The sequence below is a fragment of the Cebidichthys violaceus genome, unplaced genomic scaffold (assembly GCF_023349555.1).
Source record: "Cebidichthys violaceus isolate CVI_PGR_0920_01 unplaced genomic scaffold, fCebVio1.0.p SCAF_3, whole genome shotgun sequence".
NCBI classification, from domain to species: Eukaryota; Metazoa; Chordata; class Actinopteri; order Perciformes; family Stichaeidae; genus Cebidichthys; species Cebidichthys violaceus.
Genome location: NW_027176483.1, coordinates 22,663,666 through 22,690,503, shown reverse-complemented (window position 1 = coordinate 22,690,503; position 26,838 = coordinate 22,663,666). Strand labels below are relative to the sequence as shown.

At 44.3% G+C, this 26,838-nt stretch overlaps 2 protein-coding genes across 5 annotated transcripts in view; one reads left to right on the top strand and one right to left on the bottom strand.

The window, feature by feature from the left end:
• galnt18a (UDP-N-acetyl-alpha-D-galactosamine:polypeptide N-acetylgalactosaminyltransferase 18a) overlaps positions 1-5,204 on the bottom strand; it is a 156,910-nt gene extending 151,706 nt beyond the window's left edge. For all 3 annotated transcript variants that reach the window (XR_011103873.1, XM_068723648.1, XM_068723649.1), the window contains exon 1: positions 4,728-5,204. Coding sequence is in view for 2 of the 3 variants with exons in the window: in XM_068723648.1 (XP_068579749.1) it covers positions 4,728-4,971 (244 nt within the window). In the remaining variant the exon portion in view is untranslated. The remainder of the gene's footprint in view (positions 1-4,727) is intronic.
• Positions 5,205-20,368: 15,164 nt separating this feature from the next.
• The window catches only part of slc12a3 (solute carrier family 12 member 3), a 19,880-nt gene continuing 13,410 nt past the window's right edge, over positions 20,369-26,838 (top strand). For both annotated transcript variants that reach the window (XM_068722936.1, XM_068722935.1), the window contains exons 1-8: positions 20,369-20,734; positions 21,139-21,282; positions 23,463-23,538; positions 23,635-23,730; positions 24,427-24,566; positions 24,682-24,792; positions 24,956-25,067; positions 25,250-25,380. In XM_068722936.1, the coding sequence (XP_068579037.1) occupies positions 20,450-20,734; positions 21,139-21,282; positions 23,463-23,538; positions 23,635-23,730; positions 24,427-24,566; positions 24,682-24,792; positions 24,956-25,067; positions 25,250-25,380 (1,095 nt within the window). In that variant the 5' untranslated portion in view covers positions 20,369-20,449. The remainder of the gene's footprint in view (positions 20,735-21,138; positions 21,283-23,462; positions 23,539-23,634; positions 23,731-24,426; positions 24,567-24,681; positions 24,793-24,955; positions 25,068-25,249; positions 25,381-26,838) is intronic.

The window sequence follows — 26,838 nt, the reverse complement described above, 5'->3', positions numbered from 1 at the left end:
TAATTCACAAAAACAGTCCAAGGTTGTGTTTTGAAATGTATGACTCGTCTTTTCTGTATTTATGAATTAAGTTGAATAAAATACAGTCACTCATGCACTGCTGTGGTAAAGATTATATCCATGTCCACTTCTAGTGTTCCCTCTCAGAAGCTGATCAGCAGCATGTTCTTAAAGGAACGGCGTCTTTCTCTTCACGCTGAAGGAGAACATGTTTTAATCGTATGGGCGAGTGCACATTTCTCTTAAATCCCTCGTTGGGTTGGTGCGTCGCACAGTCCCATTCAGCAGAGGATGAAGGAAGACTTCTTTAACATGTGCTGACTCACTGACGTACAGCTCTGAGGGCACGATTAACACATGCACAACCCAGGAGGAATACTAGTCCTGTGTGTCATTTGATCAACGAACAGAACCGTCCAAGTATGAGTTCTCATCTGGTCTCTTTGCAAATTCTGATTGATGTGTACAAGTTAGTCCAGCTCGGACCTACAACGGACTGTCAGGTCTGCAGAGAGCATCATTGGTTCCAGCCTGCCCTCCATCCTGGACTTGTCCACCTCCAGAGTCAGGAAACATCCATCACTGCAGACCTTCACACCCTGGACCCAACCAGTTCATCTCCTCCCCTCTGGTAGGAGCTACAGAGCTCTGTACGCCAAAACCACTAGAACCAGGAACCGCTTCTCTCTGCTGACGTCACTGATGAACAATTAACCAGACATTCTGCACTACTACCACCATACTGCACTAATACCTCCATTCTGCACTTATACCACCATACTGCACTAATACCTCCATTCTGCACTAATACCACCATACTGCACTAATACCTCCATTCTGCACTAATACCACCATACTGCACTAATACCACCATTCTGCACTACTACCACCATACTGCACTAATACCTCCATTCTGCACTTATACCACCATACTGCACTAATACCTCCATTCTGCACTAATACCACCATACTGCACTAATACCTCCATTCTGCACTAATACCACCATACTGCACTAATACCACCATTCTGCACTAATACCACCATTCTGCACTAATACCACCATGCTGCACTACTACCTCATATATATACTTTTGGATATATATGTATTCTGTACAGTTCAAAGTTTAAATGTTAAAGCTTGCCTCTGTTCTACTTTGTTGTCTTTAATGTCCTTGTTTTTATTTCTTATATTTTTCTTGTTTATTTGTATATTCTATGTATGCACGTTGAGAGCAATGTGTAACCGGAGTCAAATAAGAATACATGGTCAATAAAGCTGATTCTGATTCTGAATTGTGTTGTTCGACAAATGACCCAATCAAAATTCTGAATTTAGGTTGGACTTGAAGAGTTGGCCGGGGAGGATGATGATACAAATACAAGTAGTTCATCAATATGGGACACTAACTGTCAATGGATTTGATGCTCTACTCACTTTGGACATCACGCCAAACCATAATTTAGCATTATAATGAGCTACCAATAACCAGACATGCTTGTGTAGGAACTAGATGTGCTACAGTGACCTTCTCATGTCTACTGAAGTCTGGTAGGCTAGTCTTCAGCTCCAGCTTTATAAAGCCTGCGTGCAACAGAGTAATAGATTTCATGGGGTCATGTTTTAGTTGTGCTTTTTGTAGTCCTTCTTGGTAGTAGTTTCTCCATGGCAGACCTAGTATGTCAGTGACATCCGCCGTCACATCATCGCTGCGTAGCTTAATGAAAACGTAGTCGGATTCTCTGGGTACATCTCAAGTCTCTTGTTTGTTATTTCCTTGCTCCTCCATCCTCGCTTGAACCTGAAGTTGTTCTGCTCCTCCATATTGACGCCCGTCTCAAAGCTCTTATTTAGGAGGAGGAGTGAGGACAGAGGAGAGAGGAGGGATCTCTGAGGAGACACGAGCGAGGACGCACGAGAACAGGCTTCCAGGAAGTGTTTTAACGGCGGCCACGCCCCCTCATTGTTCATCAGTGATGTGATTGGATGCTGCAGCCGATCGGACTGACTGACTGAGTTTAACACCAGAGTGAAGACAGATCACAGATTAAACTCTAGTTTATATTTGATATGTTTAAATAAATGCTCATTGTAGTCTGAACAACAAAAGCACCACAAACAACTGTCTTCATTTCTTACAAAGATTTGTCTTTCCTGCATTTTACCACTGTATTTTATTTCTTACACTGTTTTTAGTGTTAGTTTTTAATGTTCTTGAATCTCGTCTTCTTTTGCCTTATCTTCGATGTTTTAATGGTTTTATGTGAAGCACTCTGAATTACCTCGTTGTTGAAATGTGATGTACAAATAAACTTGTCTTTTCATGATCTGATATTTCCCTCAATAACTTTTATTATGGATAAAATTAAAGAGCTGGAGAGACAAAACACTTTTTACATCATATCTTTAAAAAAATATTTCCTTGTTTCCTCTCTCCTTGCATGGTTTCCTTGCGTCTCTCCATGCATCCCTGGTGGGAGGGACTAAGATGCAAGGAAAGGATGCAAGTGAGGGAAACGAGGATGCAGTTAATAAGCCCGATGGACCCGAATCCGGATCCACTGTAGCATTTACCGTCGAAAAAGTCCATTTATGCATGTATTTATGAATATGTTATATACCAAAAAAAAATAAAAAATCTGGGTAAAACAAACAATCTAAGACATTTTTATAAACTCCAAACACCATTCTACACAAATATTATACGCAAATAAAAGATTTATCACAATATCACATATTTCTAGCCATAACTCGCTCTTCTCCGAGTTAGCATCACAAAGCTAACGGTTAGCATAGACAACCGAGATAGCAAAAAGCAGGAGCATTCGACACAGATTCCAGAACTACCATCAGATCGTCTCTCCGGTAAACCCTCACAAGGCTGTGAGCAAACAAACACCAGAAACACAATGCGTAATATCCTTCAAAATCATCCAAAGCTCCTTACCTTTTCGTTGTTCTGCTGTAAATCTCCGCTTATTTCCGTCAACAATATTTCTACGTATTTCAGGTGCGTCTCTGAAATGCCCCCATGTAGAAACAAGGGTCTGTCTAACCCAACGCCATGGGGGAAGGGATTTTATTTTATTACGCACATTTCAGGCGACGCGCCACGGTTTTAATCCTCACTGGCTAACGCTTCTTGATGGGTCTGTTTAATAGCCAGGACTCAGACGCTTCTAAGGAGGGTCCGTTGACTGAAATCGACCAACCATAGGCTGAGCTAGGAGACCTGGACTGGAAGCCAGATGAGAAAATCCCATGGATGACAGACATAAACAGGCTCAGAGAGGATCCAGGCTCTCTAAATGATGCCAAACTGCTGCATATGATAGATTGAACACTATTAGTCATAAAAGAAGTGAAATATATAATTATATACTATATAAAATTACAGTGGAACAGCTGGAACCAAATGACATTTTGGTTGACCTCGGCTGAAATCTCTGCACTCAGACCTCTCTAGCTCTTGAATGCTTCACTTTATCAAAGAAAACATTGTGCAGAGAGACTCTCAACCCACTGGGCTATGATCTGGAGAGGAGAAAAGCTTTCAACTACAACATTAAAAAGAAATATCTTATCAAAATTGGATTAATTTTAAATCGGAGATAAAGAATTTTAATTTGTGCTGTGTTCCATCTTAATGTTCTCTTAACCAGTAACATATATACTGATACTTACAAATCAGAACAAATCTCACAAGTGTCAGCTTTCTACAACATAAAAACTATTAAAATACACCTTATATTTAGACGAAATACACTCTCTTTACTATGGGTATGCAATTTTCGAGCAGAGGCCTACAAATAGGCTTAGGGCTTGAAAGGTTGAGACTTGGGATGTACCCTCTAAACACCACGGTTGTCTTTTCCTAACTCCTCATGAACTCTCCTTTACATCTTTCCTTGACTCCATGACATTTTCCATAGAGGTCAAGGAGAAGTGGTTAGGAATAGACGTTAGAAGGTCATTTTCTGGACTTTTCGACCGCAGCCCTGGATGTCTAAAGAGAAGTGGATTCAGCGCTGGAGGCTCAGTGGAGCATGAAGTAAATAAACTCAGGCTTCCAATGGAAATGGGCAGATCTCCCAGCATCCACGGGTCCATACAGCAAGCACACTAGTGTGTCCTTTAGCCGCCACCTCCCAGCCCTCGGTGCCTGGCTTATTCTAACACTGTGATGGATTCAGACAAACACCTGCTGTTAACTCAGCGTTAGTTCTGTGAATCCGAACCATGTATCACCAACCAAACAACACACCATGAAGCCTCGTGATCACGTCTCAGAGTCCCTCGAGGACGGGTTCTGTTGTGAGCTTCACCCCAAGATCCAAAGAAGTGGAGAGAACCAATCACAGGACCACTACGGCTCACATGGTGCTTTAGATTCTGATTGTCACCATTCTTCTAACGTAAACATTTAGTGTACAAATGTCCATCACAACATTCCTGAGCCCCAGGCAGCACTTTACCACAAATATAAAATATATTCATGATTCACTGATAATACAATAAAACTCTGTTTAAGAAGCAGTGAGTATTTAGAGTGTTGGCTTGAGAGTGTCTGTTAGTATGAATGTGATGATTTAAATAGTTCATTGTGTTAAACTAACAGATGGACTAATGTATCCAGTATAAGAACAGTTCATGTATAATATTGCTACATAGACATCAGTCTAACTTTCATTCCGGTGACGCATCTTCCACAGAACACGCTGTGCTGACCTTTGATGTGCTCGTTGACCACGCTCTCCAGCCGGTCCAGCCTCTCAATAATCCTCAGCGTCTCTCCTTTACTGTCCTCCTCCAACTTTCTGTCCGCCTCGCCGCTGCTCTCCGCAACTTTGGGACCCCCGTTGCTCACATAGTTGGTGATCCAGCCTACGTACAGCAGACACACGATGTTGGTCATGCCGCTCAGGATCACACACGTCGACACCAAAGTTTTCGTTCTCCTTGAGCACAGCATCGCGACATCCCTCCATGGGCTTCCTGGTCCAGACGCGCGCAAAGCAGGTAGCTCGAGGAGAGGACGCGCACTCGACGAACGTGTCCAAATGTCCCCAGAAGCGCTGCGATGCTGTGAAGTCAGTCCGCCTCTGCGCGCTCAGGTCCCGGCTGACACGCGCATTCTCCGGAGGCTTTAAATGCTTCACTCTGCCTCAAAACAATATTTCCAGTAATAATAATAATAATACTAAGAAGGAGCGTCCTCCGTTCAGCAGCCGGCGAGTCAAGCTGCAAAGCTGGCAACGCAGAGCTACAGCCTGTAGTCCTCACACAGCCAATAGAAGGAGAGAGGGGGCGGGATCTGCCTGCCTCTGCCGGCCCCCTTACAGTTCGAGCACACGGAGGAGGGGAGGAGGAGAGGAGGAGAGAAGGGGAGGAGGAGAGGAGAGGAGGAGGAGAAGAGGGGAGGGGAGGAGGGGAGGAGGAAGAGAGGAGGAGAGAAGGGGAGGAGGAGAGGAGGGAGGAGGGGAGGAGAGGAGGGGAGGAGGGGAGGAGGGGAGGAGGAGAGGAGAGGAGGAGGAGGAGAGGAGGAGAGGAGAGGAGGGGAGGAGGGGAGGGGAGGAGGGGAGGAGGGGAGGAGGGGAGGAGGAGAGGAGGAGAGGAGAGGAGGAGGAGAAGAGGGGAGGGGAGGAGGGGAGGAGGAAGAGAGGAGGAGAGAAGGGGAGGAGGAGAGGAGGGAGGAGGGGAGGAGAGGAGGGGAGGAGGGGAGGAGGAGAGGAGAGGAGGAGGAGGAGAGGAGGAGAGGAGAGGAGGAGAGGAGGGGAGGGGAGGGGAGGAGAGGAGGAGGGGAGGAGGGGAGGAGGAGAGGTGAGGAGGAGGAGAGGAGGGGAGGAGGAGAGGAGAGGAGGGGAGGAGGAGAGGAGAGGAGGGGAGGAGGAGAGGAAAGGAGGAGGAGAGGAGGGGAGGAGAGGAGGGGAGAGGAGGAGAGGAGGGGAGGAGGAGAGGAGGAGGAGAGGAGGAGAGGAGGGGAGGAGAGGAGGAGGGGAGGAGGAGAGGAGGGGAGGAGGAGAGGAGGAGAGGAGAGGAGGAGGAGAAGAGGGGAAGGGAGGAGGGGAGGAGGAAGAGAGGAGGAGAGAAGGGGAGGAGGAGAGGAGGGAGGAGGGGAGGAGAGGAGGGGAGGAGGGGAGGAGGAGAGGAGAGGAGGAGGAGGAGAGGAGGAGAGGAGAGGAGGAGAGGAGGGGAGGGGAGGGGAGGAGAGGAGGAGGGGAGGAGGGGAGGAGGAGAGGAGAGGAGGAGGAGAGGAGGGGAGGAGGAGAGGAGAGGAGGGGAGGAGGAGAGGAGAGGAGGGGAGGAGGAGAGGAAAGGAGGAGGAGAGGAGGGGAGGAGAGGAGGAGAGGACGAGGAGAGGAGGGGAGAGGAGGAGAGGAGGGGAGGAGGAGAGGAGGAGGAGAGGAGGAGAGGAGGGGAGGAGAGGAGGAGAGGAGAGGAGGGGAGGAGGAGAGGAGAGGAGGGGAGGAGGAGAGGAGGAGGTGAGGAAGGGAGGGGAGGAGAGGAGGAGGAGAGGAAGAGAGGAGAGGAGGGGAGGAGGAGAGAAGGAGAGGAGGAGAGGAGGGGAGGGGGAGGGGAGGAGAGGAGGAGAGGAGGGGAGGAGGAGAGGAAAGGAGGAGGAGAGGAGGGGAGGGGAGGAGAGGAGGAGAGGACGAGGAGAGGAGGGGAGAGGAGGAGAGGAGGGGAGGAGGAGAGGAGGAGGAGAGGAGGAGGGGAGGAGGAGAGGAGGAGGAGAGGAGGGCATAGAAGCTGAAGTGCATCGATCCAGTGATGGAGAGGCGGTGAAGTGAAGCCACTGAGCTGTTGTTGATGTGTGTGTGATGCTTACGCTGCGTGTACAAAGTGAACAGTTGTGTGTGTTGTGTTGTGTTGTGTTGTGTTGTGTGTGTTGTGTTGTGTTGTGTGTGTTGTGTTGTGTTTGTTGTGTGTGTTGTGTTGTGTGTGTTGTGTTTGTTGTGTGTGTTGTGTTGTGTGTGTTGTGTGTGTTGTGTTGTGTGTGTATGTTGTGTGTGTTGTGTGTGTTATGTTGTGTGTTGTGTTGTGTTTGTTGTGTGTGTTGTGTGTGTTGTGTTGTATTATGTTGTGTGTGTATGTTGTGTGTGTATGTTGTGTGTGTGTGTGTGTGTGTGTGTGTGTGTGTGTGTGTGTGTTGTGTGTGTGTGTGTGTGTGTGTGTGTGTGTGTGGTGTGTGTGTGTGTGTGTGTGTGTGTGTGTGTGTGTGTGTGTGTGTGTGGTGTGTGTGGTGTGTGTGGTGTGTGTGTGTGTGTGTGTGTGTGTGTGTGTTGTGTGGTGTGTGTGTGTGTGTGTGTGTGTGTGTGTGTGTGTGTGTGTGTGTGTGTGTTGTGTGTGTGTGTGTGTGTGTGTGTGTGTGTGTGTGTGTTGTGTGTGTCCAGCAGACAGCAGACCTACTGATAAGTGATGATGTCATCATGATCTCAGTCAACGCTCAGCTGGACAGTGAGTCAAATTCATACTAAACACGTTTACTAAGACAGTCAAGTCAAGAGACAACTGTCAAACAATCACACAAAGACACATGTATTTACAACAGTAAACACATTCTCTAAAAAGTTCTGACAAATTATAAATACAGTTTTTAAAAAGCTAAACACCCAAAAATCATCTTAATGTCTTTTATTCACAGCATTAGGATTATGTTTGAATCTCTTACTTTTTAAAATTACTTCATATTTGAGCCAGTTCTGGCTTTTTAATAAGTGAAACATAAGTATTAGCCTCCCATCTCAATACTTGTTTTATACTATGTGTGTGTGTGTGTGTGTGTGTGTGTGTGTGTGTGTGTGTGTGTGTGTGTGTGTGTGTGTACTGTACACTTAAGAGCTTCATGACTTTGCTGCTTGGCCCAAAAGCATCTCATCTGCATCACTTCCCCTCTTCTTTGACTTCTTATGAACACACACACACACACACACACACACACACACACACACACACACCGCTGAACACTGGCCACCTAAGGTGCCCACCTGAAAGCTAAAGTAAGTTCAGAGCTTCACACCACCAACAGATGAATCTGGCAGTTAGAGCCTCTGGGCTGCCTCTTTCATCTTTGTCTTTCATCCACTGCTTTACCAATCATACACACACTTGAGCAGACACACACACACACACACACACACACACACACACATACACACACACACACATATGCATGCCCATGAATCAAAAACTCTCCATTCAGCCAAGAGCACTCTGGCAGTTTCAGCCGACTCGTCTGAGATATAAATAATGCATGGGATCTGAAATATTAAGGCTCTCAGTTCTCTGCTGCGTTCTGTCTTGTCTTACTCACTGTCAGTACGTCCGTCTCACTTCCATCCTTCATCGCTCTCATTTTGGCCAAAAAAGGAGGCAGTCAGGTTTTTGTTTTTTGTTAAATATGCAACACGAGGACACACTTTATTTTAACGGAGAAAGACGCTCGATTGCCAGGTTCATTCCTGGTTCACGCTTCATTATTCAGAAAAGGACATTGTTTGTCTCACACAGTCTGTGTTCTGAAGTTTGGCTCCTGGGAAAAGATTCCATCGATTCGTCTCCGTCACGTGTTGTTAGTATTTGTGCATAACCTCTGTGAACCGTAGACGTGCACTGTGTTCCACGTATGGAGCTGCAGAGCCCAGTCTAGCAGAACGGGTCTGCGTTGAGCGGTACAGGTGAAGTGTTAGCATGGTGAACTGCATGTACGCCGATGGGACCCGGTGGAGTTGACGGGTCCCGGCTGTGTTACCCCAGTGATCCCGTGGCAGTAACAGCGTGGGTCACACCTCACACTGTGAGATGCAATGTGTGCAGACATGATTACTCCCTCGGACCACTATGTGGTCAGCAACGGCAGAGTGGCGCTGTTCCTAATTCTGCTCGGAAGGTGAAGTACATGCAGATCATATTCACCGGTCAGGACTGAAGGAGGACCGGTGCTGTGGTGCTGTGGTACTGTGGTACTGTGGTGCTGTGGTGCTGTGGTGCTGTGGTACTGTGGTACTGTGGTACTGTGGATGTGTGGATGTGTGGATGTGTGGATGTGTGGTACTGTGGTACTGTGGTACTGTGGTACTGTGGATGTGTGGATGTGTGGATGTGTGGATGTGTGGTACTGTGGATGTGTAGATGTGTGGATGTGTGGATGTGTGGTACTGTGGATGTGTGGATGTGTGGTACTGTGGATGTGTGGATGTGTGGATGTGTGTATGTGTGGATGTGTGGTACTGTGAATGTGCGGATGTGTGGATGTGTGGTACTGTGGATGTGTGGATGTGTGGTACTGTGGATGTGTGGATGTGTGGATGTGTGGATGTGTGGTACTGTGGATGTGTGGATGTGTGGTACTGTGGATGTGTGGTACTGTGGATGTGTGGATGTGTGGTACTGTGGATGTGTGGATGTGTGGTACTGTGGATGTGTGGTACTGTGGATGTGTGGATGTGTGGATGTGTGGTACTGTGGATGTGTGGATGTGTGGTACTGTGGATGTGTGGTACTGTGGTACTGTGGATGTGTGGATGTGTGGATGTGTGGTACTGTGGATGTGTGGTACTGTGGTACTGTGGATGTGTGGATGTGTGGTACTGTGGATGTGTGGTACTGTGGTACTGTGGATGTGTGGATGTGTGGATGTGTGGTACTGTGGATGTGTGGTACTGTGGTACTGTGGATGTGTGGTACTGTGGTACTGTGGATGTGTGGATGTGTGGATGTGTGGTACTGTGGATGTGTGGTACTGTGGTACTGTGGATGTGTGGATGTGTGGATGTGTGGTACTGTGGTACTGTGGTACTGTGGATGTGTGGATGTGTGGATGTGTGGATGTGTGGTACTGTGGTACTGTGGTACTGTGGATGTGTGGATGTGTGGTACTGTGGTACTGTGGATGTGTGGATGTGTGGTACTGTGGATGTGTGGTACTGTGGTACTGTGGATGTGTGGTACTGTGGATATGCGGATGTGTGGATGTGTGGATGTGTGGATGTGTGGATGTGTGGTACTGTGGATGTGTGGATGTGTGGATGTGTGGATGTGTGGATGTGTGGATGTGTGGATGTGTGGATGTGTATGTGTGGATGTGTGGTACTGTGGATGTGTGGATGTGGATGTGTGGATGTGTGGATGTGTGGATGTGTGGTACTGTGGATGTGTGGATGTGTGGATGTGTGGATGTGTGGTACTGTGGATGTGTGGATGTGTGGATGTGTGGATGTGTATGTGTGGATGTGTGGTACTGTGGATGTGTGGTACTGTGGATGTGTGGATGTGGATGTGTGGATGTGTGGATGTGTGGTACTGTGGATGTGTGGATGTGGATGTGTGGATGTGTGGATGTGTGGATGTGTGGTACTGTGGATGTGTGGATGTGTGGATGTGTGGATGTGTGGTACTGTGGATGTGTGGATGTGTGGATGTGTGGATGTGTATGTGTGGATGTGTGGTACTGTGGATGTGTGGTACTGTGGATGTGTGGATGTGGATGTGTGGATGTGTGGTCACACAAAATTAATTGATGGAAGTGGAAAGAGTTTTGATGAGTTTTATCTTGTGTCTGTCGAGTATTGACCGTGGAGTTTGGGAGTTTCAGGAGTTTCTTTTCACACATAGCTCAGTGAATAACAGCGTTATGTGGACCGAACCAGAGGACGTGAATGTTGGAACAGTAGAAAGAGCTCCAGAGACAGTTGTGATGACTTTTATTTTGTTTCTGTCGAGTTCCAATGAAGTGACTTTTTGTCTTTGAATCGAGTCTGGCTTTGAGGAGAGCGTACGTATTAATTATGTTTGTAAAAATGATGATTTTATTTATAGAGGGCTGCATGTTTTGAATCTGTGTATAATGTTTGGAGGAATGCAACATCAGTGCTTGTGTTTATTCTGAAGTCTGTAGACCTGCTCTGATGCGTGCTCTTGGAATGTTAGGAAGGAGTCTTGCCTCGTCTCTCTAGGACCCGACTTCAAAGCACCCATCCTACCAAGTAAGGATCCTTGACATAGAGAAGCATGGATGCCTTTCCTTCTTGCTTCATTAAGACCCACCAAAATCAAACACTTAACATTAAAGGCAACACGCAAAAACAGAAACCTTATGTACACAAGTTCACGTGAAGGATGGACCCCTGGAGATGAACAAGGTCTTTAAGAGGGTCCTTAATGCAAATATAAAGAACATAAAGTACATAAAGCAACGGACCAAAGCCACTCCTCACCACAACCACTGGTTCCCCTAAAAATGCCAAAATACATTGAGTAAATGTACACATACCAACACCAGACTATGTGTAAGACTGTGGTAGCCTACTCCGTGGACCAAGACCTCCAGACAACCCACTTGCGTCTTTGAGATACTATACGTTACAAAAGGACTCCCTCAATACAGGCTACGTAGTTCAGGATGTCTATGTTGTACATCCCTCGATCAACATGTTTGCACATCCTGCATTAATTGTATCACCGTATTTTAAAAACCTCCCTGTTCATGTTGGTGAACCTTTATTCTACACACCAAACACCAAGGCTGACTCCTTGTAAGTGAAAATGTACGTTAATAAAGCGTATTCTGGTTCTGTAATCCAGCGGCTATCACCACTGATCCAGATGAGGATCATCTTCTTGATATCATAGTTACCCCATGTTGTTACTTCTCATTGAATCGAGTTACAAGCGCGATGTCAAAACGATGCTTATTTGTTCAGTTGTTGTCTCTTTTCGTGTAAACTGACGGGTTCATTGTGTAGCAAGCTTACTGATGTAGTGAATAACTCAACATTCTACTGAGTTCATTCTAAAGATACAGGCTAAGTCCATTTCCCTCACCAGGACCCTTTAGTTTTATAATGAACACGTGAAGTATGTAAAGAATCAATACATACATAAATAATGCAACACAGCAGTGATGTTGGAGGACCTGACAGTCTTCTTCTTCAGAGGCAGTGAAGTCCGTTTCTCAGATTACGTAACGGACAGACATCTTCAATGTGCACACCAGGAGGACCGGCATGTTGTTCACAGTACTGTTTGATATTTGAATATGTTTCTATTGTGTGTTGATTGTTTAGTGTTATGCACCACCCACCGTGTCACATTCCTTGTATGTGCAACATACTGTGAGCTCATATAAACACATATAATTATCATTTTATCATTTTATTATGGAGAGTCAATTGACCATGCAAACAGAGAAGTGACAGAGTGACAGTCGTACCCTCCTCAGACACTTTGTTCTTGAGAACCACGACCAAGTCAGCATCACCTGGTCATGCATTTGTGTCTTGACAGCAATGTTAGCTACATTATAGTATATAGTATCGTACATTATAGAATTATAGTTGTGAACAGGAGACGATCTTGCATAACTGTCACGGTTTGGGGTTTTGTGTTGTTATTTCTTCCGTTTTATTTTGAAGTTCCCTGTCTCTTGTGTCCTCTGTTCACTTCACTTCCTGTCCTTGTCTGTTTTCCCGCCTCTGTGATTGTCTGCCCCGCCCTTGATTGAACCCTGCTGTGTCTCGTCACCCTCCCTGTATATGTAAACCCTGTGTGTCCCTGTCTCTTCGTCGGTTGGTTTGTGGTGCTCCCCGCACCGCGCCACCTCCACCTCTTCATCTGAACAACGTAGCTCTGTTTTCAGCAAGCCTTGCAGTCTCATCCAGGAAAGTCTGATAAGAAGTATTATACATTAATCAGGGTCAGAATTTAGTTTTAACAACGGCCCAAGTGCACACAAAAGGACGCAACAAAACCAGCAATATAAGCACGTCTACCCGTGCTGGTGAAAGCAAATGATGAGGTTATGACGTGCAATCTAAAATAAGTATGCAACAATATCCAATCGCCTGCTTTCGTCATATATGTTGCCTTCAGGGCACAATGGGACAGGTAGCTGTTCACTTGCTCCACCTCCTTACAGGCGGTTCTCCCGGCTCCTTCCCGGTTCCTCCGGTTAAACTGTTGGTAGAGGGTTGGTGGAATGGTTCCAAAAGAACGATACAAACTCACACTTTGTAGCATGAGCTCAAGCATAACCCTGAGGGAAGGTTTCACTGTGGTCAGCTCCTGGAGAGCAAGAAGGAAACGGGCAGCTTACTCCAGCTTTCCCCGTCCACATGGCAAACCTCCTCTTTATTCTGTTTGGAAGCCCTTCTCGAATCCTCCCTCGCCGCTCTACACGGTCTCCACATGTGCCTCTTCCCTGTGTCCATGACACACCAAACAAACGTAACAAACCAAATGAAAGAAATGGCATTCTGCATTATAAACCATTCATCTCTCAGTTTACTTCTGGAGTTGAGGTGAGGAAATCTAAGTCGGACATATATTGATATTTTAGTAAAACAACTATTATGTCAAATTAGGATTAGAACTTTAATTAATTTAAGTTGCTTTATGTATGGTGTCAGCAAAGCCAGAACCCCACAAAGAACACATAGTTGCAAGTTCAAGTTAGATTCTGTTCCCTTCAAAGCCTCAAAACACACAGACAAAGAACGAGAGACAGAATTCCAGCAGTTCTGGTGATGGTGTCCTAGTAAAACAGAACCTAGTCCTAGCTACTGCTTCTTTACAAACCAAACGAACATCATCTGATCTCACAGTGGCCTCACATCTATGAGGATGAAGATGTTCATGAGTCACGCCAAGTTAGGTTTGAGAACAACCGTGCTACTGCTGTGCATTTCAGACCTAATAATTACTATGGTCGTCCTGTCTTGGTGCCGAGCTTTGGGTAGTGACCAAAAGAATGAGATCATGGATACAAGCGGCCGGAATGATCTACTTCTAGGATGGCTGGGCTCAGCCTTAGAGTAACAAGAAAAGTAAGGAGATCAGACATCCAAAGGGAGCCGCTCCTCCTTCTCGTCAAAGGGGGCCAGTTGAGATGGTTTCAGGCATCTGATCAGGATGCGTCCTGGATGCCTTTTCCAGGTAACTGGTAAGAGGCCCCAGAGTAGAGACGCTGGAGAGATAATATATCTCGTCTGGCCTGGGAATGCCTTGGGGTTCCCCAGGAGAAGCTGGAAAGCATTGCTGGGGCAAGGAACGTCTGGAATACCCTCCTGAAATTGCTGCCCCTGCAACCGGCCCCGGATAAGTGAAAGACAATGGATGGATGTGAAAGATGACTAAGTAGTGGAGGATCACGTGTTGTTTATGACATGTCACTGAGTGAAAAGGGATATCTGAGCGGACCAGAAATATCTCCTGTTGCAAAGTCGTATCTAAGGTCCGTCCTATTTACTGGAGCAGTGAGCGTTTCCATACCTTACGGGGAGGTAATGATTGTTAATATTGATAAAAGCGCCTGTCATGGGCAGCCCACTGCCCCCTGATACAGGGGTGAGTCAACTGCAGAGACAAATGTCCCCCTTAAAGGGATGAATATAGTATAATAAAAAATAAAAACCACACAGGGACATGGTGTAAATGGATTGTGAAGAGAACCCAACATGACTCAGACAGAAATGTCACGACGCTGCCCATTCTTGCCGACAGCGATGATGAATCACTGTCTGTTGTCATGTCGTCTGTGCACAGGAACATCACATCCTGCAACCTGTTGTTGGGTGAGGCCGACCATTTTTGGGGTTGCATGGATACCCAGAATATAAGGGTGCTGAGATAGTGTGGGCTTCAGAGCATCAGGGCAGCTTTCACCATCAACGCATCACCATCGCTACCATCGCACAGATCATCTGAGGACCGAAGGAGACGGGGGATTGTGTCCTGATGTCGGTCGGTGTCTTTAGCTTGGCTTTTGTTTATAATTGTATTTTATTTCGGTCAGGGGAAAGCTTTAGATCAGGAGCATTCAATTACAATTCAGCGAGGTCCAGCTAGAGATAATGTTCTCATACAAAGGTCCAGAACATCACAATAATGTAATAATAACCTAAATGATTTAATCCCATACATAATGAAACAGCCTAGCAGTTGTATCAACCTATGTATGTAGTCAACAACGGACTGTCAAATCACATAGAGACATTCAATTCAATTGAATAATACAGATGCAACAAAAGGAATAAAGCCTATTGAAGCATATTGCAGCATATCTGCTTCTCTGTATTCATGTCTGGGACACTGAAGCAGCTCAAGCCAAGCAGTAAAGAAGTGTTGATGTTGATGTTCTAATGGAATCTTGGTTCATGCTCAATAAATAAATAAAAGACACATTTACACATTATTGATACATATTGTAGTGCAAAAAGAAATGTGTTAAAAAAATCAGAAACAAAAGAAAAGGTGTGAGTCAGCTGTACGTTAATGCTTAACATCCTCAGGAATCCGGGTCAGAACACACAGGTCAAGAGTCAAACGCTTCATTTGAAGAAGTCCTTCCAAACCTATTGCTTCAAAATACATAAAGTCTCATTAAAGATGAGTTCAAGTATTCAAGTTGTTCAGCAAACCGTACTCACATGAAATACTTGTTTGATGAGGGGTTTCTCTTTCCTCTACACTTTTTCCACCAACTTTCCAAGAAGGTACAGGCACACACACACACACACACACACACACACACACACACACACACACACACACACACACACACACACACACTGTCATCACAACATTCATCCAGTAGGCGTCACTCTGTGGCTGAAGTAAGGAGGAGCTGCTCCTCACCATCCTCCCATTAGAAACACATGTGAGGTGCTGCGGGAACTGTGTCTTCAACTACTTCTGCCCGGTGTTGATGAGACCAGAGCACTTCTATAGCACTCTTCTTCTTCTTCTTCTTCTTCTTCTTCTTCTTCATTCTGCTGTGAGACTGCCACACACACAACACATGGTATCTAATGTCACTGCTGCGCTCATCACTCGTGACATCCGAAACACAGGAGGACAAGTGAATTAGTCCGTGTTCAAAGGTTCTTTGTCTTTTCAATTTGTACTCGCATAAAGGTCTGTGCACGAAGTATAATTCATGTTCCATTGTCCATGCTGTGTAATGAACACTGTCAGTTTAGGGGTATTAATATTTGGTGTGCTTGTGTTCATGTGAATGCATTCCGCTATGTGTGAGGTCGTTCATAGCCGATGCTGCGTTAACGCTTTGTCTGTGTTATTGTCGCACCAAAACATCAGCTTGTTCCATCGTCCATCTTTAATAATGAGTCAACAGAGACGGCTCGCCTTCAAAGTCAAAGTTGCACAATTTCAAACGCGTTGGCTTCAGCGATCAATTTAAGGAGAGCTCAACATATTCTAAATAATGAACGTAATAATTGACTGCAATAAAGTCACATTTCTGATACTTTCCCTCAATTGAACGTGAATAAACTGTCAAAACACTGAATCATTTGTACGTAATGATTCATTAAAGCATCAATTTATTTATTTAAGCAAGGCTTAAATCCTTCAAGTTTATTTACTGTTTGCACTTTTAACTATTCTACATAAAATATGATAAATAAATTAAAGCGATGAACGGGCCCTTGCATCCTCCCGCACGTCTGCTTTTAATCACTTCTAATCACAAAGGTCTTGAGACTGTACTGACATCATTTAAAGAGGATCAGACAAATTCTCTAGGGGGAGTTCGTTTTTCAAAAATCTCTTGAAAAATGACACAGAAATCAAAATGGCCGACTTCCAGTACGGTTTAGAGCATGGTCCCAAGAGACTTATTTTGAAGTCTTAATGGAAGACATGAGCCTACCAAGTTTCATACATGAAACATGAAACGTAGCGCTGGGGCTGCTCTTTAGAAATATTGTTGGTTGTTTTTGTCATAAGTACATACACAGATATAGAACAGTTCAAGTGACATGTTGTGATGACTTTCCATCCGGGATGGAACCATATGGCGGCCATCTTACCTGGGTCCAGTATTAAACTGGATATGGTGAAAGAGGCTTCCATTGTCTCTATAATCCTTGTATTGTTCTACCAATACATCACAACCGTAAAGCGTTGTCTGAGTAGATTTCTCTGAGCTTTCTTTGTGCCCTGAGTTCTGATTTTGTGTATTGATGTGAATTCTCTGACTAATGAATGAATGTTAATAATGAATTCTTTGTTTAGTTTACTTTGAACAACTTGCACCTGTAGGCGCTGGGAACCACTGGTGTAGCCGAGGGCCGTGACTTGTTCCCCTTATCTGTGTTCTTTAATAGCTCTTATAATACATTGGTAATATCTGTTAATATGTGTTCGTTTTAGTGGAAAGCAATAACTAGATGAAGAGTGACCTTGGCCCCTCTTTGTACACACTGTAATATTTATTAATGTGTGTGTGTGTGTGTGTGTGTGTGTGTGTGTGTGTGTGTGTGTGTGTGTGTGTGTGTGTGTGTTGGTATGTGCACACCCTTACCTGGAAGCGGTGTGAGAGTTAATCATAGTTGTAAATGACTGAGTACACAAAGGTCTCGGTCAGTTAAGCAGCTTGCGTTGCATTAATTCAGGTTTGAGCCCACATTACATTTCAGCTGAACATGAAAGGAAACAGTTCAGACATTTGCAGAGTTGAAGCCAAGGTTATTATCGTTAACTGAAATAAAAATAAAAACAAGGCTTTATAAAAAAACGATGACTAACTGAAACTGTACTGTGTCTTTACAAAACTAACTACAATAAAATAGATTTATAGAGAAAACGTCTTTAGTTTTCGTCTTTGTCAATTTATTCCATACATAGCCTAAGTCTATCTTCCGCTGTACCACTTTTAGTAGATGTGATGACCTCACCTGTCATCATGACAAGTAACTAACAAACAAATAATGCTAAAATAAATATTAATATTTCTCTACTGATCTGTGCTATAAATGTGATTTCTGTGTGATTCCAATCATTGTTATAATCAGAACCTCTGAATGATGTCATGTCCTGTTCAAACAGAGGAGACAGTGAGGTGAGACAGTGACCAGCTGTTACTCTCCTCGCTGTGAATCCTCACTAACTGTTGAGTCTTTTTCTGTCTCATTGTTTGTCACCACTGTAATATCTGTAGACTCTTTTATTAGATGTCCTTTCTTTACATAGAATCATGTATTTCACGTCTGTGTAGAACATGTTTAGTGTTGATCTGACATTAAACCGCAGTGAAAAAGCACAGAGAGGCAAACAGTACCTCTGACTCACTGAAGGGGGCGAGAGAGAGCCCACGGGTCGATTCATGTTGTTCTGTCGTTGCTCTTCTTCTACACTTCTCTTCTTCTTCTACACTTCTCTTCTTCTTCTACACTTCTCTTCTTCTTCTACACTTCTCTTCTTCTACGCTTCTCTTCTTCTACACTTCTCTTCTTCTACATTTCTCTTCTTCTTCTACGCTTCTCTTCTTCTACACTTCTCTTCTTCTACACTTCTCTTCTTCTTCTATTTTGCTTTGACCACAAAAATGTAAGGTTCTATATCTAAGCTTAAAAATGTCTCTAAAAACAGTGAAATATGAACAAATCATCATCAGTTCATCGTCGGACAGGTAAAGTAACCTTTTATGTGTTTGTTGTTCTCTTTATACATCCTGGTTCTTACGCAGATTTTCGCGGGTGGCGCCCGCGAGCGCTCCGCTTCTGAAACGCTCCCGGTGTAATCAGATATGTTCCTTACCTATGTGTGTGTAAAGAATGCTGATATGAAATATGAAAAACAACCAGTAGTCAATGGTCAAGCTGCCAATTGAATGGTGATGGAAGCTTCTCTATTGGGTTCATATATTTGTAAATCTGACTTATGTAGAGTCAGAGCCTCACCAGACACGAGCCTCACCGCACGTCACTGTACTGCACCGCTCTCTGTATCCGCTGTGTGGCGCTACAGAACACGGCCAAACATGCGTTATGTTGCTCTATATCAAGTGCAGACCACAGAGTGTAAAAGTCACGTCAATCAGATTCCCTTGGTCTGTTGCATAGTAAAGACTAAAACTAATACTGAAACTAATACAAAGTAAACTCAAACTAAGCATTTTCAAAAACTATACTAAACTAAACTAAACTAGCAAACCTGCTTTAAAAACGAATTCAAACTAAACTCAAACTCAAACTCAAAACAAAAAGTCAAAACGAAATAAAAATAAAAACTAGTGAAAAATGCAAAACTATAATAACCTTGGCTGGAGCAGAGGTTTCCACAGAGCGGTGGCTCTAGAAACAAGACGTGAGCGTCTGATGTTTCATGGTGGATACATTCTAAAGCAAACAGCCCGACCTCCCTCACTGTGGCCTCTCCACTGCCTGTGTGTGTGTGTGTGTGTGTGTGTGTGTGTGTGCGTGTGTGCGTGTGTGTGTGTGCGGGTCTTGATCAAATAGACGCACAAACCTACAGCTCTTTATAAATACATGACAGGAGAGGAGTAACCTGGTTGTGACCTGGTCTAAAGGCCACACACTCACACTGCACATTTCATAATCAGTGTAACATGCAGTTAGATATGTGTCCTGCGTGTGTAAATGAACAGTTAATGCCGTCGGTTAACCATAGCAGCAGATAGGTGTAACTGACGGACCATCATAATACGATCATGCTGTTAGTCCCCTTTAATTATCAGCGTGTTGTGAAGTCCACAGATGTGGGCCTGTCAGTGTGTCCTCTATGATATAATGCAGTATAATAAATCACATCTTTATTTTAACACTTGTTTATGTTTATGGAACGTATCGCTGTCTCCATGACAAAACAACAACAGCAACGTAAAGAGTTCCTTGTTTTAAGTAGATCCTTCTATAACATAATCTCATAAACATCATTTCCTGTAACTACTTTGAAGAATGTATCATTTTATAATGTTCTATTGGTAGACATTGTTTTATGACAACACATATATATATATATATATATATATATATTGTTCTTATTTTAAGGAGAAACTGATTTGTCAATATAAGCTCCTGGAGTACAATTATAAACACAATCATTATAATGAGAATAAAAATAAGGTTGTATTCATTTAAAGCTGCTTTCTTAACAAGCATGCGTTGGTGTGCTTATTAATGATCTCCTCTGGAAAATGAAAGATGAATCATTTTGACTGTATAACCAGAAACACAATGCAAACTGATCTCAACTCAACATAACATGTCCAACACAATACAGAGAGGAGATACTGGAAAGAAGGACGTCAATACTTTGGCTATGATCCATCAAATCCGATGACTCTGCACTATTTGAGCTTCTGGACCAGGAACACGTTGTCGTTCTAGACACTGGAACGTGTTCTTTGGTGGGTTGTTGGGTGACCCTGACCTGTGGGACTTTCCATGCTCAACAGAGCCTGTAATGAGTCTTGTTTGACTGTTCAGTGAACGAGTCTCCTGACCTTGCCCCGGGCTCTTCCTTCTGGTAAAGGTCACACACGGCATAAAACCACCCAGCAATAAAGCCTCCTTCATACAGCTGCAAGAACCTCCACAGCTGCTGAAGAGCAGATCTGACTCAAAGCTCACCGTCTCAGCCGTCTCTGCGGTTACAGTCCGCTTAAAAACACTCATCTTCTGTTCTGAATGGAGTTAGTGGAAAGCAGCGACGGCGTTCCCCCGGCTGCGTTCAGACCCAGACCTCCTCTGTCAGCGGTCCACGCGGAGCCGACGCCCGGAGGGTTTGACGAGTCGGGCAGCTGTCACTGCTGCAGCAATGGGAGCAGCGTGGCGTCTCTCGGACCCGGTGCTCTGACCGGCTATGAGACTCTGGACGCCCCGCCGCACTACGACTTCTACGCCAACACGGAGGTGTTCGGCCGACGGAGGCGCTTCAGGCCGTCTCTGTACCAGCTGCGTGCCGACCCCGAGGTGAGGAGGACTCCAGACAAGAAACAGAACCACAGACGTGCAGCTGGGATAGTTAGTAATAATATAGTGGTTTTAGCGTCTAATGTCCTCTGAATATGCTTCAAACAAAGATGCTTTTAGCCCAGGTCTCTGTTGTAAAATAGAATTTTGGGTACAAGATTACAACTTGATGATTTAGAAAAGTTTGTAATTCAGAAATGTGGAGTGAGATGAACTCAGGAAAGGTGTCAGTGTAGTCCTGGTCCTCACGCTAGTCCAGCAAACTCTAGACGTTTAACTCATTGGTGTCGTTCTTGATTTCTGGGATGTCTACTTTCTCGAGTGTTGGTTATGAGGGATGCTCACTGTAAATGTGTGATTGGTGCTTTTAGAAGATAAACATGTATGTGACTTCACTCGACTAGGTTGATTCCAGACCTCCCTTGTATGAGGAGACAACAGCTGCACAGATGGGAGGAGAAGGCAGCTCAGAGGAAGACGAGGAGGAGGAGCAGCAGAAGGAGCCGCCGCCTGAACCCGCACGCTTCGGCTGGGTGCAGGGAGTCATGGTAGGCCGGGTTACACCAGGGAGGGACGTGTTGGATGTCTGCAGGCAATCATTCTGCACAATCATTAGATCCGCTTCCGTTCAATTTGCACATGAAACAAACATAAAGGGCGTATTTCCCTCACATTGTAAGTTTGACTGCTATCCTTTCAACAGGCCACGTCTTCTGCTTTTAACGGGACCACACTGAATCATTTCCAGACACTTAAATTCCAATGTGGCGGCAATGGATGGAAAAGCAGATTATTTGCATTTTCTTTTGCAGATTTTCTGTAAATTGAGTTGAAACCCGTCTGGTCTTAGATGTGAGCTGAGCACCGCGCTCCTTTGACAGGTGACAGGTGTAACTTGTTGTGGATACGTTACAGTAACACTATTCCTAAACCATTTACAGTCACAGTATAAAGTATTGTCATTGTCCCGTTTATGAGACGTTCATTATGTATTATTCTTAATGTTAGAGCGGCTCATTCTGTACTGCTTGCCACCACCACCCTCCTCTCCCAGTGCACACGTCAGGTGTATCGTCATGGTCTCAAATTAGAAGCACATTTTGATCACACTGTATGCTAACACACGCTAATTGTGCAAACTCTCTTGAATTTTGGTGCTAAAAAATCCACTGAGTCTTTGCAAAGTAGTCACACTTCACCCAATATGTCCCTTGGCTAGCAGCTCCAGCACCTTTAAAGCCCACTCAGAGAAGACTTTGACCTGGAACTGGTCCAACCCATGGACGGGCCGGTGGACAATAGCTGATGTAGAGTCAAATTAAGACCGTAGAGGACAACCAGTGAACCTGCCAACCTACTTCACCTCATGTATTATAACATCTGCAGTTTCCAATGACACGTTTGTCCTCTAGGCGTAAAGACAGACAACAATCAATTCAAAGACAGTGACATCACTGATGATAACTTACAGTCTGGGACTCCTTGGATGAGCACAGATGATGAGCACAGATGTTCCCTTTACACTCCTCTTGCTCATCATTACATTTGGGAGACTTTAAGTTTAAATATTGAATGCTGTATTTTGGTTTGAAAATCACAATTATCATCATTTATCAATTATCAAGTATCATTAATACGATTTACAATGGGTCAAAAAGAAGACATGGGACAAGTTATCCAAGCTGCAGACGAGGGGTGCAGAGCTGAGCGTCCAGAAAGACTTAAAAGACAGATTCCTCTACTAAAATACTCTGTACTAATATTATTATTTACCAACATTAGTCCTGATCATAACTACCAACTATTCATTCATTTCAGAACTTTAACCCTGTGAATGATGTTTTTGAGGTGATGACACTATGTTTTTAGATCAATATTTTCTGTATGCCAAATGCTTCTTTTTTGTTGCAGCGTTAGACTATGAATCTCATCTGTAAATGTTTCCCTTAAACCATTTAAAAAATGTTCACTATTGCTTTTTTATTTCTCCGATAACCCTTCACAGTTGTTACCTTCTAATAGCCCATTGCCTTATTTTAGGGAGAATAGCCTAAAAGATGACTTTGAATAACAGCTCATATGGATGCACACACACACACACACACACACACACACACACACACACACACACACACACACACTATCCTATCCTGTAATTTATAAACTTCTATAAATGTACTGCACCTCAAAGGTATAATCTATTCTATTGTGTTGAGTTTGAAGGCCTGCATGTGCATTCATGTGAGTGGGTGGTCGAAGTGTGTGTGTGTGTGTGTGTGTGTGTGTGTGTGTGTGTGTGCGTGTGTGTGTGTGTGTGTGTGAGAGAGAGAGAGACAGAGAGACAGAGAGAGACAGAGAGAGAGAGACTTGCAGTACAATAAAATGTCTTTTTCTCTGATCGATCCATGTTGTGTCCTTAAACTTAGATTTGCTACTTTATCTATTCATTTATTTTCAATTATCTTCAATCGTCCTTGATATTGTTTATATCTGAATAACAGAATAATGGTCATAATGGTGCCTTCTACTGATCTTAACTCTATTGTAGCCGCTCTGACTTTTTCAAGAAGCGTGTTTCTTTCCAGAGAAGAACACTATGACGACGTTCAGGCCAGAAGAGCGCTTCCCTCTTGAGAAGCCTCTGCATGCTTTGTGTTGGTGTTGCACTTCAGATGTTGTCTTGGTTTAACCAGATCGTGTGTATTTGTTACATTCTGTCTGTTTGTAGATCCGCTGCATGTTAAACATCTGGGGGGTGATCTTGTACTTGAGGTTGCCTTGGATCACCGCTCAAGCCGGTATAGGTACGTTCAACAAAGCCTTCACCAAACGTCACCAACACACGTCTCTGGTACGTCGCTGTGGCTCATTGTCATCCCTTCTCTGTGTCGTTCTGTCAGGTCTGACCTGGGTGATCATCCTGCTGTCCTCCTGTATAACTGGGATCACTGGTCTCTCCACCTCCGCCATCGCTACCAACGGCAAGGTCAAAGGAGGTGTGTCCCTACAAACTGCTTCATGATGACACATCTTATTCAGAAACACAAAGGATATTAATGAGGACTAATATGAGAAAAACAAAACATGTGGGCTGTGCGGACATCGTATACCATTTTAAATGCCAGCGATTCCTACATCAGAGGTCTTCAACGGGGGGTCCGCGGACCCCCTAGGGGTACCCCGCGGTACTGCACGGGGTCCGCAAAAGTTTTGGTTGATTAGACAATTTTTATTTTTTATTTTTTTCCCCCAAACATGAATCTGTCCGTTATTCTAATAGTTCAGTATTGTACAAGATAACAGGTTTGTTTTTGCATATCAGTGGCACTAATAGACCATCAATCATTTTAGTTTCCACATTTGTGTTTAAAAACATCAATTTGAATATCTTGTATGCATGATTATCACACAGTGTGTTCATAAATGTCAGTGTCTCGGCCACCTACTCACTGTACCTTTAACATAAAAACATGAACCTTTGTATTATTTGAATAGCTTAGTATTGAATGCGCAATAACAAGGTGTGTTCATACATGGCACTAGGCCCAGTTTAATATAAAACACATTTTATACAATAAACTGTATACAGTAGGGGGTCCCTGCTCCATCAGTTTGGGTCCTGGGCCTGAAAGACGTTGAAGACCCCTGCCTTACCTGATGAACACGTTTCCCAGAATACATTCTGTCTTCAGGTGGGACTTACTTCCTGATCAGTCGCAGCCTTGGTCCAGAGCTGGGTGGGTCCATCGGTCTGATCTTTGCTTTTGCCAATGCTGTAGCTGTGGCCATGCACACTGTGGGCTTTGCCGAGACGGTTACAGACCTCATGTATGTAAGTAGGATGTGTGTTAATGTGTGGAGCAACGTTTACAATGATGCTGAACACTGAGCACAGGTTCTTTCTCTTTAAGTTCTCTGGAACACACTGACATCTTTTTCTTTCTCAGGAAAATGGAGCCGTCATGGTGGACCGAGTCAATGACATCCGCATCATTGGCATCATTACAGTCACATGTCTACTGGGTATCTCATTGGCTGGCATGGCGTGGGAGTCAAAGGTTAGCTCAACCAAGTATATGAGACCATGGTGATTAATGACTAATTGTTGGGATTTGTTTTAAACCAAGGTGATGCATTAGTGCGGTGAGATACATTAGCTTGCTCTTGATTGTAAATGTCTGTCTGCATCCACATGTTTACCGTACATTCTGCCCTCCACAGGCCCAGGTTCTGTTCTTCCTGGTCATCATGGTGTCATTTGTCAGTTACATTGTTGGAACGATCACTCCTGCTTCACCACAGAAACAAGCCAAGGGCGTCTTTAGCTACAAAGGTGACTGTTTAGTCAGGGTTAGGGTATTCCTGCAGGCCAGTGCAACGTTTCCTCTTTCACTGTAGAGCAATTCAATGTGTGTGTGTGTGTGTGTGGTGGTTTACTCACAAATCAAGGATAACCAATCTTCGAGTCTCTCCCTTCAGGAGCTCTTCGATAACTAATTATTTCACCTTCAACAGCTGATATCTTTGCCACCAACTTTGTACCTGGCTGGCGGGGACCAGAGGGCAGTTTCTTTGGCATGTTCTCCATCTTCTTCCCCTCCGCCACGGGCATTCTGGCAGGAGCGAACATCTCAGGAGATCTGAAGGTATGTAGTTGATGGATTCACATCCAAGACGTTAGTGCAACATCTTTGAATTCTGCATATTGTATCTCAAAGATGCATAGCGACTGACTTCTACTGGTTAAATCCTGGCTATCACACTATATTTGAGCTTTTGGTTGATCTGGAGGTTATGTACATGAAGCCAGTTTTCATATAAGCAGTGGACGTAGTCATCACGACGTCACACATTAGTTTGCCAACCACAAGCGACACGACAGAGTGCAGTACAACACTGAATAAGACATTTTAGGTAACTTAAAACCCACTATGAAAGAATTAAAGCTGTGAGAGGAAAGCATGAGCAACACTCACTGTACCTACACTGTACTCAACACTGTAGGCCATTTTCACATTTTAAGTAAGGTAATCATGGTGATGTAACACTTTATAGCCGTACTTTAGCCTCCTGTTTACAAAAGAAATTCATCTGTCTTAGCTATAAGAACAAGCTCATGTTAAAATGTTACCATATCTTTTCTTTTAAAGTTTCCATTTTAGGAAGCATGCAATAAAGTAACGTTACATCGTTTTTATGTGTCATGATAAACGTAAGAAGAGCACTACAGCGTTGAATCTGAAGACGAAGGGCAAGGTCACAGTCTCAGGAGTCAAACGTGGTGTTTTCAACCACCTGGGGTCAGAACCGGGTCTGGACAATGAGTGGCTCTATACACTCATCTGTTATCCATTATTGGCAGACAACTCCAGAGGCAAACCACAAACTATAGGCAGCCCATCGAAACAGCAGCACCGGCCACCAAACAGCCCTTTATGGGTGCAGACGGACTCGGCGATGTGCCGTCACTGACTGAAGACTCAACTGATGGGACCGGACCCTGGCCATACCTTTAACAAAGAGAGGAGGATTAGTGGTGGAGAATGCATTTGGCACCTTGTCATCAAGGTGGAGAGCATTTTACCAAGGAGTCAAGACGGGACACAATAGAGTGGACACACTTGTTGTTGTGTTGGCTGCTTGCATCCTCCTACAGCTCCTCACTGACACCGACTGACTCAAACTCAAGACTGAAACGAGGGACGGGGACATCTGGGGTTCCTGTCAGGAACAAGGGGAACCGGGGGGGGGAGCAAATTGGCATTTGCAAAGGTTGGACATCTAGTGCTGTTTGTTCCTTTGCTTAACTGATGGTGTCTTTGTAGAATGCGTTCCTCGGGTCGTACAACACTTTGTACTGAACCACTTTCATACAATTCCATAGTTGAGATTATGTATTATGTATTATTAAGTCCTGCACTAATTATTTTGATGGAAATCTCACATTTCTCACAATACTCCCACTTTTAAGAAATGTATTTTTCACTATTTAATACATGAGAAAACATGCCAAGGGACACAATGAAATAAAGATTATACGATAAATGTTAAATTAATACAATAAAATAATGATTAAATCCTAAAATATGTAGTACATTTTAGTA